The following is an 18368-nucleotide window of genomic DNA, read 5'->3' as shown; positions in this document are numbered from 1 at the left end:
TATCGTTTTAGTCGAGGAGGGAAGTGTTCCAGTCTGTTAATCTGCTGTTGAAGTGCGCCTGTTGCTGCGGTGCTGGATCACTGATAACATGGAGGTGATACAGTCAATATGCAAAATATGTGTATTACCATTAAGGGCCTGTCCATGTGCTTTGAGAGAATAAGGTTGTCTGATAAAGACTTCTCAGTGCTTTTTTTTTTTAAATAAGAAACTTAAATTCAAAAACATTTAAATTCTTAAAGTTAATTAAGGAATTGCTGGTGATCAGGTAGAAGTGTGGGAATGGTGACTGCCTTAAATTTGGGAATAAGTGTGTAAACAATAAGTATTAAGATTGCTATTTTTTTCTAGTTCAAAGCTGCCATGGCATTGCCAAGGCAACTCCTGCTGAAGCACCAGTCGCTGGAATTGTGGCGACTCTGGTTTGGACAAAGAGGTGATTCACAGCAGGATTATTGTATGTGTGAGCTAGGCTGGGAGGGAGCTTAATTCTTTCCTGCATGCCTCTTGCATGTTCCTTTGTTCAGCCTATGAGCACCATAGCACAGTATAATGGGTCTAAAACTATTGTTTATAATATTTCAGATATGCCGCATAGTCCGAAATGTTAGGTTTGAAAGGTGTGTAGTTAATACAGTCATTCAAGCATTGTAATTCTCTTGAATAAATATAATGGGTATGTTACACGGCAGTAATCTTAATAGACTGAGACATTTAAGTTTTATGTCATCTTATTCAAGAGCTCAGTGTAAACGAGCTTATCTTCCCAACATTTGCTTGTACTGTGTTGTAACTTAAAGTAAATCAAACTACAAATCTGACTCCAGTGTGTGTGTGTGATTTTTAGGTTTCAGACATGCACAGTATTGATTCACAGTATTCTGGGAAATGGAAACAGTAATGACATTTTTATGTTAAAAATACAAAGAGTGTGAGTTTCTTTGCTGGTGTGAAGGAAAAAAAAAAGGAGACTGAGATCTGAACAGCAAGCAGCTTCCTATAATCTCAGTTTCAAATTTGATCTGCCTTCCCATCATCTAAATTCTGCTAATTAGCAGTGGTTATTAATATTCTGATACTGTATTTTAACGAGAAGAGCTCTACATAAGTCATGTATTAAGTATATATAAAAAAAAAAGTCCATTAGAAAGTAGTCACTATATCTTTGCTAGTGTAATCAGCGTTAATGCTTTTATAGTTTTGATTCCCTATGGATTTCAAATCTTAAAACGTCGCCCACATGCACCCACAACCAGCACAGGTGTTTTCACTTAAGCTGCCTAATAAGAGCTCTTCCTCCTAGAGGACGGTGTGCTTGATTGACAGCACACTACATTATATTTTTCAAGACCTTAAAAATTTTTTAAACTTCTTAAATTAAGATTGAAAGGGACCTGAATGGTTTTTAGTCACATCACTGTGGAGAGTTTCATCACACAATATCCGCTTTTCTGTTCTCTCGACCACACAACGTGACTGCGTTGTTAAAGGACGTGCTTTAAATAATCTTTCAGGTTATGTGTTAAAATGGTTACTGGTAACAGTGTGCTGATACGTTGGTCAACTGTGGCAGCTTATGCCTAAAAAGAGAATAAAAGCATCCTAAAATGACAAAAGCCCTGACCCTTAAGCCTGACAGGCCGTTCAGTTAGTCCCATCAAACCAGCACTGGTGGAAAACCTAAAGACGGTGATGATGAGAAGAAGGCCTTGTTAGCCAGCCTGTTTGTTAGGCTATAGGAATGGCAAGAGGCAAATTTAATGATGTAAAAGTGTACTGTATGTCACTGAATGTTTAGGACAATACTACTTAAGTTTTCTTTTAAGTTTAACAAACTCTGTTGGAAATTTTTCTTAATCTCAATCAAATATTTTATCAAATCTTTAATTTAACTTATTTATATACCTGTAGCAGTAGCCTGTTTTTATTAGATTATATGTAATAACATCATGTAATACAAAGTATAGTCAGATATAAGTTGTATGAGAATCTTATACCTGACTGTACTTTGTACAGTAATTGCAAATACCCATCTCTGTGTAGGAAGTGTTTAATTTACAAAGTAAGAAAAAAAAAAACAAAAACAAAAGATGGCATTCACAGATGGCAGTAGTAATTTTTATATTATTATTATCTTTATTTGTTTTGTTGCAATTTTGAGCTGGCTAAATGTTCAAAGACAGTGTGATAAAGATTTTATTTGTCAGTTGTTGTTATTGTTTTTTTTATTTTAATAATGAAAATTTCTTTGTTGTCCTGGCACAAAAGGGGATTACATAACACTGGTATCATCCAAACTGTCATTTTAAACATTGATATCAGCCCAGTTGGTGAATTTGCAGTTGAATAAGTTACTTTTAAATTAAAAAAAATTTTTTAATAATCTTGTCATGCAATATGTCATGTTTTATCTTCTTGTAAGTTTGTGGGACTGAATTTGTGTTATAGAAGAATAAATAACAACAAATCATTGGCTTTGGCCCAGAATTTAACTAATGCTGCAGCTCTGTGGGAAGAGTAATATTTTCCTCTACTTAATACCAGTTTACCTTTTAGTTGTCTGGCAGATATCTGGGCATTTACTTTAACAAGTGAGTCATTCAGGCCCTTTGTGAGAGCGAGGTTAACATGATTCTGTACTCTTCTGCTCTTATAGGCTACTTTACACTCTCTGTGTTGGAAGCATAAAGTAAACTTCCTGGGTCCTCTTCCTCTTTGACACCTGCAGCAGCGTCTGCACTGATGAACTAACTGTACCTACACAGGTCTGCTGTTCTGTCTGTGCTGCACAGTATGCAGTGTGGTGGGTAGATAGTGCTACACTAACCAACCTCTGCGTACCTCTGTGTTGTTTTTTTCTGGAGGAAAGTCAGACTTGGAATCAGCCCAAAAGGAAAAAAAACATCAGTAGGCCTGATGTAGATTTTCCAGAAAAATGCAAGCAATCATGGGCTGTAGAAATCTGTGTAATCTGGCTGTAAGCTGTATGCTGTCATAGTTTCTTCACATTTACACAACACTCAACATGACAGCATTGTTGCTGTTAGCTGAATCGCTAACCTTTGAGTTTTGAGTTCAACACAGGTGAACTCTACATAGCAGAAACTAGAAACATATTCTTGAATGGGATAGTTGCACTGGCTTTGATGGTAGGGAACGATATACCGAAGACTAGCTAAGATCTGTGTCTGTGGGAGAGAAGCAGCCTGTGTGGTCTTTTAAGAAATCCCTGGAGACTTACTAGTATCCCTCCTTGATGACTGATATAAAGTGAGGCCATATATATGCCTTACCCCACCACCATGCCATCAGTATTGAAGCTTTAACCTTTTGATAGCTGCCAGATTTTTTTTATTTTTTACTGAGTTGTAGAATGAAAATGCTATAGTCACTCAGGCTGTCTAAGAAATGCAACATAAGCAGCAGCTTATTTTCAACCATGGAGTGTGCTGTTAAATTTTTCATGACCTGAGTCTTTATTGAGCAGAAACTGATCTCATTCTGCTGCTGTCAATGTTACTCCAGTATGTTTTATTTTGGTAAAACTGCAGTGATTTCAAAGCTCTGTCTTAGTGTAGCGATGTCTTTTGTTTTCCGACTAGAATAGCTTAAACACCGAGTGGGTTTTGGATCATCAGTAATCAGTGAAGCACTAGCACTCTGTCCAGGATAGAAGTACTTTATGACCAATAACAGTGGTGCACCTTCACCTCTGGTATTTCTTTTAGATGGCTCATTGTGTGTGTGTGTGGGGGGGGGGGGCTTTTATGGCCTGAATACATATAAGGTTATTATCCTGCGTGTGCGTGTTTGACTGATAGCCAAGTAGAGCATACTAATAATTACAACTTGGACATCCTTATTTTCCATCTCAAAGCCAGAGTGCAGCTTTTGGGAAGAGTTCATGTGTGTTTCTGCAAATGGTAGCCCCAGGTGCATTTTGTCACCCCGTGCCAACTCACGTTTGTATGTGTTTAATCAAGCACATGTGCCTGGAGAGTATTTTCCACATCAGTAGCACTAGGTGAATAGCCAGAGAGCTGGTCTTGATTGTAGTACTGCTGTTATCATCATGCTGACTTTCTGCATGTAGTAGCTGAAGTGGCGCTTAAGGCTTATCATAAATACTGTTCAGTCCTTTTTTTTTTTTTTTTATGACAGAATCTTGGGAGAGAGCTGCTCTCATTAGGTGCATGATGTTATTATCAGTTGGCGAGAGGATGTTGCACGTCCCAAAGGCATAGGAATACTGCCTCTTTGAGTTTAGTCATCTTGACTAGTTGATCTTCTGAGCGGGGGAAACATAACACAAGATCATTCAGCACTGGCAGAAGCAATGAAAATAAAATAAAATTTTGAAAAAGGAGGGTTTTTTTTTTTTTCTCCAGACAGCTGTAGGCCAAAGAGCAATCTAATCCAAGGAATGGAGTTTTCTTTCATTGTTGTGGCTCTGTGCTGGGCGGCAGGGCATTATCAGTAGAAACAACAAACTGTCCTCTGTTTGTGTTGGAATGTGGGCATGACAAATGTAATTCAGGCCTCAGTAGTGTGTTGTTAGTCCTGTCTGGTTAGGTTGTGGATGTTTGGCTAGAACAGCTGTTGAGATCACCCAAACTGCCCTCTCTTACTCCCCTGGTATGCCTTATTTATTTATTTATTTATTTATTTAAAAGTAGAAAGAAAGTAGGTCAGTGCAGGGAGTACGAAAGGAGACATGTATTAGTATGAAAGAGGAGCATGAACAGTGGTCTGAAGACTGTAGTGGTGCAGCCATAACAGTCTTCAGACCACTGTTCATGCTCCTCTTTCATACTAATACATGTCTCCTTTCGTACTCCCTGCACTGACCAGTGGTCTGAAGACTGTAGTGGTGCAGCCATAACTGACACGAGGATTGGTGAGACAGTGGAAATGGCTGCTGCATCATGTAAACTGTTGGCTAGGGCAGCTGGTGCTCAGGCCAGACTGCTACAGACTTATGAGGTATTTATCTGAGAGGTAGAGAGGCTGGAGGGTGCTGGAATCCCAGAGTGTGGAGATGAGGCAGCCTATGAAAAGCTTACCAGCATTTAACATAAAAGATGCAATTTGCTTATCTGTTAACAAAATATGTGCCCAGATTTTGCAGCAAGCTTGAGTTGGGGTTTTTTTTGTGTGTGTGTGTGTGTGTGTGCTTGTGTATGTGTGTTTTGTTTGTTTTTTTGAGTTTCAGTAGAATGATTATTTGCAGTGAATTGTTGTCTTCTGTTGTTGTATGTTGGCATCCTCTTTATATACAGGATACAAGTGGTGTCAGACTCACTTTAGGTAATGGGCCACATATGACCCAAAGTGAGCTGTATGAGTAAAACGATTGTATAAAAATCTACTTTATTTTTAAAGATGTAAACATTTCACGTTAGCCTGACACTTTTTTTTTTAAGTGCAATTTCAGCACTATGTCTTTATTATATATGGATTCACATCACAGTGAATCTACAAAAGCACAAAATTTTCACAGTTAGTTTTTGGAACTAAACAAATATATTGCTGTATTATTCGAACAGTTTGTCAAGATTAGAGCCTAACAGATTTATTGACAGGCAGATAATATCGGCTGATATTAGCTATTTGTCGATGATTCTGGATCTGCTTTTATAATAGCTGATTAAAAGAAAATAAAAGGGGAAATAAAAGGCATAGGTGAAATGTTCTTCACCCACATTATGAGTACTGATGGTACATAGTTTGTTCACCAGAGGTCACTCTGCAACTTCCCTGTCGGCAACGCACGTTTGGAAAAACAACTAGCTTATCCGAGCAGAGTGCACACAGGTAAATAAATAAGTGCACATAACAAAAGTTAGGGATATCAGGATTTTAATATTTGTATTTTTTTTATATTGATATCGGTTTTTAAAAATCTTTTATCGGTCAGGCTCTAGTCAAGATCTAGAAATACTTTTTTCCATACATTTTCATGCCTGCCTGTGTAGTAAAGATATTAAATATTCGAGTTTACAGTACAAATGGGACAGATGGGCCTGCCACAAGGCCCATTCTGACCTCCAGGCCACATCTTTGACACCCCTCATATATACTGTTACTAAACCCTCATGATAGAGTGAAATGAGGAATTTTGGGGGACTTTTGGGATCATATATCCATCCAACCATATAGTAAAGGGAAAAAAATCTGTTGTTTAAGGGGACAACATTAGAGAAGCAAGGCTGAGATGGTTTGTGCAGAGGATGGATAGTGGATATACTGGTCAAAGGATGTTGAGGATTGAGCTGCCAAGCAGGAAAAAAAAGAGAAAGACCACAGAGATGATTCATGGATGTAGTGAAAGAGGACATGCAGAGGGTTGGTGTGACAGAGGAGGATGCTAAGGATAGAGTGAGATGGAGGCAGATGACCCGCTGCGGTGACCCCTAAAGGGAGAAGAAGGATTTTAACTTTACACCACAAACTAATTAACAACTTGTCCTGCACATCTGTACAGCTATTTCTAATGCAGAACAACATTTAATGTCAATAAAAACCCATTAAAGTTCAGACAGTTATGTGTTTGACAACTAATTGCTCATAGCTGTAACAATATAAGTGTTTTCTCTTTTTATGTCTTCATTGTTATGCCTAGTCTGTGTGAAATGGTAGCAGGAAGTTGTCAGTCTGTCACTAGCTTGAACAAATCACACTCATTTCAAAGGCGATATGCAGCCAACAGTAGTGCTTATGAGGCATTGAGCACCTGCAGAACGTTGAAGCAGCAGCTGTTTCTCCCAAAGCTGCTGTGCTCACTTCTTCTGTGCACTCCATCAGTGTGAAAGTCCTCTGAGTCGAGTTTTTTTTTTTTCCTTTTTTTCTTTCTTTTTCATGTCACTCCGGGGTTTGCTCAAAGGCCTTATGTTAATGGCAGGTGTCTACACAAAGGCAGCAGATCATTTTTGGCATTTCTGAGCTCGATAGGTTACAATAAGCAATTAATATAACTAGGATTGAAATTTGTAAGGCTCAAAGGTTACCAAGCATCCTAACAGGATTTGGACTTTGGAGCATATCAGGCCTGAAAAAGTGGTTCGGTCATGGCACAAGTATGTGCCATGGTGGACTGCAGCAGCTGGCATTAGTAATTAGTTCCTCTTCACTGCTTTAAGTACGGCTAACCGCTGGTGTAGTTTTTAGCTGGAATGACAACCTGTACACTCTTTGCTCTCCTCATGGGAACAATGAACAACTGTTATGAACAGCCCCCACAAATGATGTGGTTTGAATCTCTTAAAGCATAGAAAGTGCAAATGGAAAAAAAGGAGAGATATGTATCTCGCCAAGTCTTACAAGTTATCATCTTGCCGTATGAAATTGAACAGGTACAATTTGCAAAGAGAAATGGTTTTATATGGTAATGAGTAATGAGCAGATCCAACTTCCTACTGTGAATAAGTTAATTTGAAATTGATTGTTCTTGTTACTTTTGAGCAGTTCCATTCCATCTGGCACTTTCATTGATTTCATTCAGATGAGATGATGTCGTCTTCTTCTTCTTCAGTGTACTGCAGAAGTGGTACATGTGTTTGAGCTGTTTTCCTTGCTTTCAGAAGTAGCAGGAAGTGTGGCCCACTTTGGTTCTTATTCTAGAAAGATGTCTAAATATACCACTGTTAGGCTGGGCCTTTTCCCGAGTCTTAGTGAAACAACCTCAGTAAATTCATCTTCACACTGTATGAACCACAAACATCATCTGTGCCCATCTCTACACAGAAGGCCTGCTTTCTCTGTGTACTCTACCCTCCGCAAATCTGTTCTTGCAGGGAGCAGAGGAGGGGCCGGAGGGGGGGGTTTGAACCAATGATGACACAAGATGGTGCTATGTGTTTCGGATAGCTTCTTCTTTGTAGTCATCAAAGCTGTAGTGAAGTGGCCTTTTTGTTTGCTCCCTCAGAGGTTTGTTTTCCAAAACCCAGAGCAGATGGTATGTGTTTTCCATGGATGAATCACTGAGCCGGGTGGGTTTTGCGTTGTTACCCTGGAATATGCTTGTTATGCTTGTATGTGTGTCCTCCCGCTTTAGCTGTGCAAATACACCTGTGTCATTATGCTATATATATATATATCAGAAGGGTTTGAACTCGCTGTGATTTTTTTATTTTTTTTTTTTATTTCTTCAGACTCTGGAGGAGCCCCCCTACCTGACAGTAGGGACGGATGTGAGCGCCAAGTACCGAGGGGCTTTCTGCGAAGCCAAGATTAAGACTGCCAAGAGGCTAGTCAAGGCCAAGGTAAGTCACATTTCAAAGTGGTCATGATCTAACATTAATAATTAATTATCTGTCTGTGTTGTGTATGAAGTGGATAGCAGCAGGGCTGGGTGCTCTTGCCTTTGTATGAAGCAGCTACAATCAAGATCACAGAGCACTGCTTTATTGTGCATCCAGAGCTGTTGGTTTGGAGATGGGCACATTGTCCAAATCATTCCTTTGGAGCCTGGGTTAGCCTGGGATAATTAGATGAAGATCCTTATATTAGATAATAGAGTGTGCCACAGTCAAACCAGGATTAGATTCTTATTTCCAGTGCTGTCAAAAATCCAGCTGTGCTGCTCACATGCTGGAGGTCCGCCACCTGGTGTACGCTGCTAGTCAGGGCCCGATGAGGAGCCCAGCTGTGACAGATGCAAGGTCTGGCCTAGCCCACCAGGTACCCATTACATCCTCAGGCGCAAATCTCACCCACAGCTTCCCTGCTTTGTGATGGCCACAGGAGAGACTGCTGCCTTCCCATTGGTTTTCTGCCTTGCTGATGAAGGCACTGCACGATACACATAGTACGGTATCTCATTACCCAGTGGGGCTGGAGCATCTGGATAATACAATAGAGACAGATCGCTTGTCTCTCATTCTGCTGGAGTGTGTGGGAGGAACAAAGATTGGATGCTGGCTTTTTCACTGTGTCAATGCACTGTAGTTCCCCCTGTACAGACAAAAGAGCAGAGATGCTCTGCTATTCTGACACACCAGCTGAAATCATCAAATGACGTACTCTTTTTGTCTCATAGTCGGGGACAAACACCATGACAAAGTAGACCACGCAATGTTCTTAGTTTAAATGATGCCGGCTGAAAGGAAGCTAATAGGACAGACTCAGCTCGTAAATTAATTACCATACTAATTGACTGAGAGTGGGGTTTGTTTTTTTGGGTAGCTGTGATGTGAATGTGGAGCTCAGTTACACAAATGTTGAAACATGGCAATTATTCAGTGGTTGTTGCGAGTCTGAATATTCCACTGTAATGAATTCCTCCGTAGCTCTTTGGTTCATTAATCTCTGTCTGCTTGTTTAACAAAGTCGATGTTTGCAGCGTACAGCGCTGGTGTCTTTTGAGTGATTTTTTTTTTTTTTTTTTGTTAAGGCTGAGTGAAAAAAACACGTGGATGAGGATGAGCTGCACTAGAGAACCTGTAAGGCGTCGATTAGCACCATGTTAGCATCACTCACTGCGGAAGATGAAGCACACATGTGATCAGTCAGGACTAACTATGACACACTAACAAGAACTGTATAAAAAATGTGTGATAGACTCAAAATGCTGCATATTTATAGCTCTTTGTAGTATTTTCATATGCATTTCACTGCAGAATGCAAACAAAGGAGTGTCTGAAATGAAGGAGTTATGAAATATCTTTGTGAGATTCTTCTGACTCATTTAAAGAGCACATGTATACAGCTGCATGTACTAACATTCTCTGAGTAATTATGGATGAACAGATGAACACCAGCTCCCTCGTTTAAACTCATTTACCAGCACTTTAAGCACCTGCCGACCACACCGAGAGAAAACCCACTCCTCTTTAGGGCTGTGCTGTTTCAGAAATGTCACGCTTGAACAAATGATGACTAACTCTGTCTTCTGAATGTCATTCATTATGTAACCTAACCTACCTAAAATTATTATTAAAATTCAAGTTCTGTTCATTGTGGTGCCTCTCCTGCCTCACCAAGTCTGGAGATTTATCCTTGTGGTAATGTCGCTATAGCAGAAGACACCAAAAAGCTTTACCATTTTTTCCCCTTTATAAATGAGCCCATTTTCAGATTAGATTATTATAGGTCAAATATTTATTTGGGTTTTCCTTATTTAAACAGCCAGGAGTTTGACATTTTGAGTTTAATATTGATATCATGGTCTTGTTAATCTGTGCTCCTGCTGTGTGGCATAAAGCACTACGTGGAGAAAGTCGATTAAAAAGATGTGAGCATGTGAGATGAAGAAGAGCAGATTTATAAAGGTGCAGAAATGTTTTTAGCTCAAGTAAACATATGAACTTCGTGTAATTTAGCTATAAATATACCAGTGGCAAGTGAATAATTTTTAGCTGACATGCCTTGACCACGTTATTTATTAAAATAATAATGAACAACATGTAAAATCGGAGCAATGGAAGACTTTATTAATGTGAAGTGAGGGGAAATAAATACAGAGAGGAATAACTGGAAGCTTTTTATCCGAGTTGTTGCACATAGAGTCGGGGGGGGGGGTCACGTCCTTGATGGCCACAGAATCCACCTCTGCGGTCGGATTTGCTTGAATAAATCGGTCACTTCTTGCAGCTCTCTTGTTTCCTGTTGGGGAAAGCGGAACATGAAGGACTGCTGGCTCCTCATAAATCTGTTCGCAGCATAAAATTGCTGTGCCGAGGCTTTGTTGTATCAGAAATATGGTTTCATATCTTATTTCAATATTTGTTATCAAGCCTAAGTGGCTGTGCTGTTTGTGCAGCTCGCAGTTAGGAGGTTGTCACAGCAGTCTGTTGTTATTGAAGTTGAGGCTCCGGACAGCCTACCTCAGTCTGCGGAGAGTCGAGCCTCCTGCTTTTCTGTGTGAAGAAAGGGATTCCTTTATTCCCCCAGCCGGGAATGTTATTATCTCCATAACTGATGAAATGCTGCCCGAGGAAGCTTTTTATTCCTTCTCTCTTCCCCTTATTTTATTACCTGACAGTCCAACAGCATCTTACAGTATGCATTTTTTTCATTCGTTGTGTTGATTGTGCGCTCACAGCGAGACCTTGATTGCTGCTTCTGCTGCTGTTATATTTGAAACTGACTCGAGAGCATTGTCTGAATTTGTTACCCGCAGGCTTGTTTTCTGAGATGAGATGCTTAACTTTTTTTTTTTCTCCCCCCCCCCCCTCCCCCTTTCCTTTGTATGGCAACTTATTCTAAACTGAATCACAGTCAATAAAAGTGATGCCAATTTTCCATTATAATCATGTTACCTTTTTTTTGTGCACATGCTCTCAACAAATTACTTTAATTTCCCCCAGGAAACAGAAGGAAGCACATGAGCATTTCGATGTATAAAGCAGGGAGGGACGCGTGCGGTACTAAACAGATTCTGCCCTTCTAGCTGCTTTAAAACTTTTTGCACGTGCTCCCTGGAAGAGACGTGGCAGCAAATGGCTCTAAGTGCCTGCCTTGTGGTCTCTTCTGTCACACAGTAATGCCAGGTTGCCATGCAGATACAAGATTACCACAATGTGATCGGATTATGATCTGCTGTGGCTCACTTGGGTGGGGTGGGGGGAAGCTGCAGATGTAGAGAGCAGGGCATGGTCAGTTGGTCGTCATACACATACCGCTTACACAACAACACCAAGAGCTCCGCTAGTATGTCATCTACTAACTTGTAACAACCTGTAACAGTCCTGCAGTGTTAGTAGATACGCGCTGCCTTTGTAAAGAGGATGATTGGTGTGCTCTGGTCAGGTCTTTAGGTAATTGTTCTGTTTATTCTATTACTGATTCCACTTTACTGTTGCCTCCCACCTTCCCCAGGTGACCTTTAAAACAGATCTGTCCACGGCTGAGGTTCACGATGAAAACATCAAAGGACCTCTAAAGGTAAGGCAGGAAAGACAGAGACCTATTATTACACATTTATTATTGGTAATGAATCCTTCTTGTCTGAAGCCCAGATGCAAATTTTTATTTATTTATTTAGCTTCACTTCTGTTTGTATCTAAGCTATGCTTCACCCTCCCTTTTCATAAAAGCGCAAGCACACAGGGCAGTGAAGCATCAGCATTGTGATTTAATTTCACTCAATTAAGGGTGTATGTAGCAGCAATATCATCTTCTCATTACTTGAAAAGACATCATTAGATTTATCAGTGCAATATAATAATAATTAGTGTACTGAGAGGCAGAATAACAGTGGTGTATCCGTTCCACAGGTGGGTGCTGTTGTGGAGGTGAAGAATCAGGATGGAGTTTACCAGGAAGCCACAATCAATAAGCTGACCGATGCTAGTATATATACAGTTGGTAAGTCAATAACAAGCTGTCTCCTGTGCCTCCTTCCTCGCAGACTATTTCTTCCTCCACCACTAACTTATAAAAGAAAACATGTTTGCACAGGCTGGAAACCTCGCATACTGATTTGTGTGTGTGTGTGTGTGTGTGTGTGTGTGTGTGTGTGTGTGTGTGTGTGTGTGTGTGTGTGTGTGTGTGTGTGTGTGTGTGGTTTTTTGAAGTTGCTACAACCTTGAGAATTTTATTCAACTTATAATACAAGAATAAATCCAGCCAGTGGTGCCTTAGCAGTTTCTAATGTGTACATGGAAAGATTAACTGTGTTGCTACTTTTTGCTGCTCCCTTATTCACAAGGGCTCACCACAGCAGGTAGCTCCGGATATTGGATTCGGCAGATTGTTTTTACACAGGATGCCCTTCCTGGCGCAACCACAAAGGGATTTAAACACCACAGCCTCCCGTGATCGAACTGGAGATCTTTTGCTTGTTAGGTGAATGCGTAAACCACTACGGTAAAGAACCACAGGGAAAAAAACTTTACTACCGGTAATTAATTATCATTTTTTTGATTCATTAAGTTAAAAAAAGTCTGTTAATTTATGAATAATAGGAACCAAAAAAAACCCCAGCAAAACCTAGCATTGAAATGGGAATTGGGAAGTAAGAAATAGTCAGCTAAAAGTAACAGATCAATAGTTAAAATAAACTCACTGACCACTTTATTAGGTACTTGCCAGCACTGGCTTGGACCCCATTTGCCTTCAGAACTGCTTTAATTCTTCCTGGCATGGATTCAACAAGGTGCTGCAAACATTCCTCAGAGATTTTGGTCCATGTTGACACGATAGCTGCAGCAGATTTATCAGCTGCACATCCATGATGTGACTCTCCATTCCACCACATCCCAAAGGAGCTCTGTTTTACTGAGAGCTGGTGGCCACAGAGACCATTTGAATACAGTGAACTCATTGTGATTTTCAAGAAACCAGTTTGAGATGATTTGAGCTTTGTGACATGGTGTGTTATCTTGCTGGAAGCAGCCATCTGTGGTCATAAAGGGATGGCTGTGGTATTTAAACAATGCTTAGTTGGTACTAAGGAACATAAAGTGTGTCAACATGCCCAAACTATTACACTGCCACCAGCCTGAACTGTTGATGCAAGGCAGGGTGGATCCATACATTCATGATCTTTACGCCACACTGACCCTACCATTCAAACGTTAGGGTATCCATAGGTAATGGAAAAACAGATATTTAGGAAATTATTAATATATTTAAGGCATTATTCAAACATTTGCCTCTAAACAGTTAAATGAATGCATGAAGTTTAGCTTAAACTGACCTTAAAACCATTTGTGGTTTAACATGCAATCAGTGACCACATTTGGATGTCATGTGGTGTCATTGTGAGGGTGCTGGAGCTCAACTGTAAGGCCACTGTGGGCCTGACAGAAAAGATGGGACTCACTGTTATAAACACAAGGCATCAAGTGAGCAGTGCTGGTGATGCTACATGTAGGGATGTGACTAAAGTATTTAAATTAACATATTAATCATTTAGTCTATAAAGAATTCAACATAAAGATAACAGTGGTGGTGGCATCCTTAAAGAGCCCAAACTCCACAATTTAGCTTCTAACCGGCTGAGAAAAGTTGTAAATTCTCCTATTAGAGAATCTGGAACCAGCAAATTTGGGGAATATTTTTTTGTGTGTGTGCTCACAGTTTGTAATTGTGAGTCTGTGAAGAGTACACAGTTACAGTGTTGGATAATCACAGTATATAGACTTGCTGCAAAGATCTCTGTTCTCTCAGCAGCTGCTCGTCACTTAAGAGCACCCATGGGGGTTTTCTGCGCCTTGAAAACACTTATCTCGGCACATTTTCATTCTTTTCATTCACTGGTGGGAAAACAAAAACATAACTCACTGTTGAAGTTACCTCTAGTGTTCCTCTCATTGTTGTCTACAAGTATGTTTGAACAATGAACAACCTGGGGTTTGTCTCTGGGAGATAAGGGACGGTTTCAAGCCAACTGGTCATTATTATTAAATTTAATGTTACATTTAGTGCCGTTTTTTGTGTGTGTGTGTGTGTATATTACAAGTTATTCTTTTTTAGATAATATGTCACAGAGAGGTGACTTAAATTGAGGCACTTCTCCACGTCTTTATTTGGCTATTTACTTGGCTCTGTGTAGCAGAAGGTCCTTGAAGCTCAAGTAAAGCTGTGAGCTCAAAGTAACTCTGTCACTGCCTGCTGGAGAACATATCTGAGCCTTGAAAGACGAGCATAATTTGTTTGCAGCATATCTAAGGCATGATGGCATTTTGTAACTGAGACAGGAGTCTGTTTGTGCTTAAGTTTGTTTTTGTGTGTGTGGACTCCCAGCCTACATACAGCAGCCTAATAGTTGGTCTTTCATCTCTGCAGTGTTCGACGACGGCGATGAGAAGACCCTGAGGCGTTCCTCCCTCTGCCTGAAAGGAGCGCGTCACTTTGCAGAGAGCGAGGCGAGTATTGCGCTGCCCCGCAGTTTTATAACAGCCTCATCTCACAGCTTTCTGGGGAGACGATTCTCATTTTGTCTATAAATTTTTCACATCAGTACTCAGAACTCTGCCTATGAATAATCCCATATTGCCAGGAAAAACTTATATCACAGGAAATTTGCTAAATAAAGACTGCGTCCCCATTGCTGAGTAAATCCAGTTATAACTGTTGAGTAGAGGGTAAGCCGTTTTGTCTTCCGATTTCAAGCCACTGAGGATCTTTGCCGTTGTTTGTCTCCACTGCAGACACTTGACCGGCTCCCTCTCACCAACCCCGAGCACTTCGGCACACCCGTCATTGGCAAGAAGGGAAACCGCGGTCGACGATCAAACCCAATGTGAGTATCGTCCACGGTCTGTGCTCAACCCTGCAGTGCTCATATTTAGCTTCATTTATCAGAGGTCTGTGATGCCAGCGGGAAGGTATTTTCTGGTCCGATCCTCCGCCATCAGTAACAGGCTCCCCCGCTCTAAGTATGCTGACAGCAGTTGAAATGAAAGATTTACTCTCATCTCCATCCCCTCATAAAGAGCCCCTGAGGCCTGGAAGGAGAGAGCCTACTCGCCTCCTCCAGCTCCTTAATCATACCAGGCTCCTGAGTGTGTGCATGCATGCTGGAGAGGCAGAATGAGCGTGGCACGGTCCTGCTGAATGTTATCTCTTTTTCTTTCTTTATTTATTCCTTCTTTGCCTCCAATATTGCAGTGAGTGTTTTATGCTCTGATGTCCCTGCTCCTGGGAGATGGCAGAGTTTTCGCCAGGGAATAGGAACTGCTGAGAGTTTTTTTTTTTTTTTTTTTTTGGTGCTGGGTATAATTGCAGCTCCTCTCTGGTATAAAGAGGACACTCGGCTAGATAATCTTATTCTCTTGCTAATGGCACCCAGAGCAAAGTCAATATTACTCTAAGCATTGATGCAATATTGACTCTGAGCATTCCTGGCTGCACATTGGCACCTTGACCCTTTTTGTTGCTTTAGTGTATAGTAATAGTGTTTCAGCTTATGAATTGCAGTTGTTTCCAGTCTTCTCGTGAAGCTAAGCTAACCCTGCTGTTTGTGGTGCCTTCACGTTTAGAGTGAATATCAAGCTTCTCATTCAACTTTAAAAAAAAAAAAACAGAAAACTAGAGAGTATATCTCAGAATGTTTATTTGAATTGCTGTCTTAAAAGTAAGGATAACAGTGAAACAATCCCTGCAACATCAGTCCTTTAAGAGTGGAGAAAACTTTCTCCTAAATGAATAATAGTCTCTGCCTCATTGAAGAGTTACTGTTTTCTTTATGACTTTGATTCCCGGCTTAGTTGTTGTTGTTGTTGTTGATGTAATAGTAGCAGCCTCGCTGATTTACTGCTCTTGCGTTGTGCCAAATGCCGCGCGCGCGCGTGTGTGTGTATATGTACATAGAGCTGTGCTCAGAGCTGGCCTGGTGAGGCATAAAAAGAGAAAGCAGGATCTGTTTGCCTCTCGGTGCTGCTTGCATGATCGCTCGGAGACAAGGCTATCTGCCTGCCGGCTGCAGTCGGGGCTCTGCCTGAGCATCAGGAAGACTGTCAGACAGCAGAGAGCGAGCTCCTTTATACACTGATCCTAATGAGTGTTGTGTTTCACTGTGCTACATGATAAGACTATGATGGATTGTTATGTGGAGACTGGTGGAAATGTTGCTTTTAGTTGAGGAACAGTTAAATGATGACTGGTTATCAGATATCAGCTTCCTCCCTCTTTGATTGAAACATGCAGTGTTATATATGTAACGTATGAATTAAATATAAAACCCTATTCATGTTCTCCCTTTTTATACAGCACTTTTACTCATGTGTGGATATAGGGAGATAAGTCAGCAGCATTTTCCTCAATCAAATGTCACTTCTTTCAGCATTAAATTGGCTTATGTTTAGAGATGGCAACCAGTCGGCCTCATTTTCCGTATTTTGATGACAGAGGTGTTTACGGCATATGGATGAGTCAGATTTATACATTATTCTGATGTTTTTAGTGACACCTGTTTATTTTGTGTTTAGATTTTATTACTTATTGAGGCCATTATTATGTTATATTTGCACTTTTATTCACTCTATTTAATTGTGAGCATTTTTTGGGGTAATTTTTAATTGAACTTCCTATTTGTCAACTTTTGGGATGTGTAAAGTGTATCATATCTTTGAAGAATGCCCATCAAACTGTTCTCAATCCAAGCTCATGCCCTCAGTTTTTTTTTTTTTTAACCTAAAATGTATTCTGTTTGTAAATTGCTTATGTAACACAGAGAAAAGTAGTAAATGAGAGGCTTGAACTGAGGAATGTTTGGTGTTTTTGCTAAGTGGATATTAAAATCAGCTTGTTTTAGCGCTATTTTTCTGTACAGCTCTCACTTGGTATTACTTGAACTTGTGTAATGAATGTAAAATAGTGTTTATGAATGCTCGCTGTGCCGTTGTGTAGTGCAGCCCATTGAGCAAACGCTCCTTTCCTCCCACAGTCAAGAGGAGGAGTTGTCCTCGTCCTCCAGTGAAGAGGAGGAGAGCGATCAGCGGCAAAATGAAGAGCTGTTTGGGAAGGTGGTCTGTGTGGAAGGGGTTGCCATCGGGGACAAAAAGAAGACTACGTGGTATCCTGCTTTGGTGAGCTGACAGTCTTCCTTCACTTGCCGTTTTCTGCAGCATCGCTGTGGAGAAACAGGGGCTGCTGCCGTCGCTGCTGCTGCCGGGCTTCCAGTGAAGTCACGGCATTGTGCCGTTTCATCAAAACGCCTGCTTATGTAACCTCAGCACTCAGCAGGATGTTATTGAGCTAGAATCTGCCTACCATGAAATGCTGTAATATGCATGTAATAACATTTCATAGATAGGCAAACTTCATGCAGTGGGACTCGACTTTAAGAGCATAAAGATCTCAACTCATATTTTAGAGAGAAAAAAAAACAAAAAACACTTGTTTCCCCTGATGTGTGCAAGATGTCAGACAGACATCAATTTGATGATTTCAGTCTGTGCCTATCCATTTCCATCCACTCTCAGTCACCGTTAGCACACAATGAAATAGTGACAGGCCTTGTTTGTTTGTGTAAGTGTTACAAGTAGAACTGGGAGAATAGGAGAGGGTGGGGAAAGCTGTCCCTTTTACTGTGTAGTCAGCAGGGGCCCGCCTCCAGGATTTGTTGTTCTTGGCTTGCTGCTGACTGAGCTCCATGCTGCCTCCTTGTGACAGTTGAGAGAAGTGCACTGCACAGTAGCCTGTCATTGTTTACACTGTGACCGTATGGCAGAGGGGTGGAGTAGGTACACTGATAGCTGTCTCATGCAACAGATGATGCATGGCTGTAACAGGCAGGGCTCTTTTGAGCGGCCTTGTTACGTAGAGGTTATTAGACGGTTATGAGGCACGCACGTGTGAGCAGGGAGCTTGCAGTTGCTGTGCAGGATATGCGACAGAGCTCGAAATCACACAGCAAACGTGAGTCATGGTGTTGAAGTTAAAGCATCCAACCGTGAGATCGAGTGTGCACAACCCTGCTG

The 18368-nt window shown here is 40.8% G+C and overlaps 1 protein-coding gene across 6 annotated transcripts in view; it reads left to right on the top strand.

Annotated features, from left to right (window-relative positions):
* arid4b (AT-rich interaction domain 4B) overlaps nucleotides 1-18368 on the top strand; it is a 36783-nt gene that overhangs the window by 5801 nt on the left and 12614 nt on the right. For all 6 annotated transcript variants that reach the window (XM_030747383.1, XM_030747388.1, XM_030747387.1 and 3 more), the window contains exons 3-8: nucleotides 8151-8261; nucleotides 11818-11883; nucleotides 12216-12306; nucleotides 14731-14810; nucleotides 15096-15187; nucleotides 17333-17474. In XM_030747383.1, the coding sequence (XP_030603243.1) occupies nucleotides 8151-8261; nucleotides 11818-11883; nucleotides 12216-12306; nucleotides 14731-14810; nucleotides 15096-15187; nucleotides 17333-17474 (582 nt within the window). The remainder of the gene's footprint in view (nucleotides 1-8150; nucleotides 8262-11817; nucleotides 11884-12215; nucleotides 12307-14730; nucleotides 14811-15095; nucleotides 15188-17332; nucleotides 17475-18368) is intronic.

Source organism: Archocentrus centrarchus, chromosome 15 (genome assembly GCF_007364275.1).
Source record: "Archocentrus centrarchus isolate MPI-CPG fArcCen1 chromosome 15, fArcCen1, whole genome shotgun sequence".
Classification (NCBI taxonomy): domain Eukaryota; kingdom Metazoa; phylum Chordata; class Actinopteri; order Cichliformes; family Cichlidae; genus Archocentrus; species Archocentrus centrarchus.
This window is presented reverse-complemented; position numbering and strand designations above follow the sequence as displayed.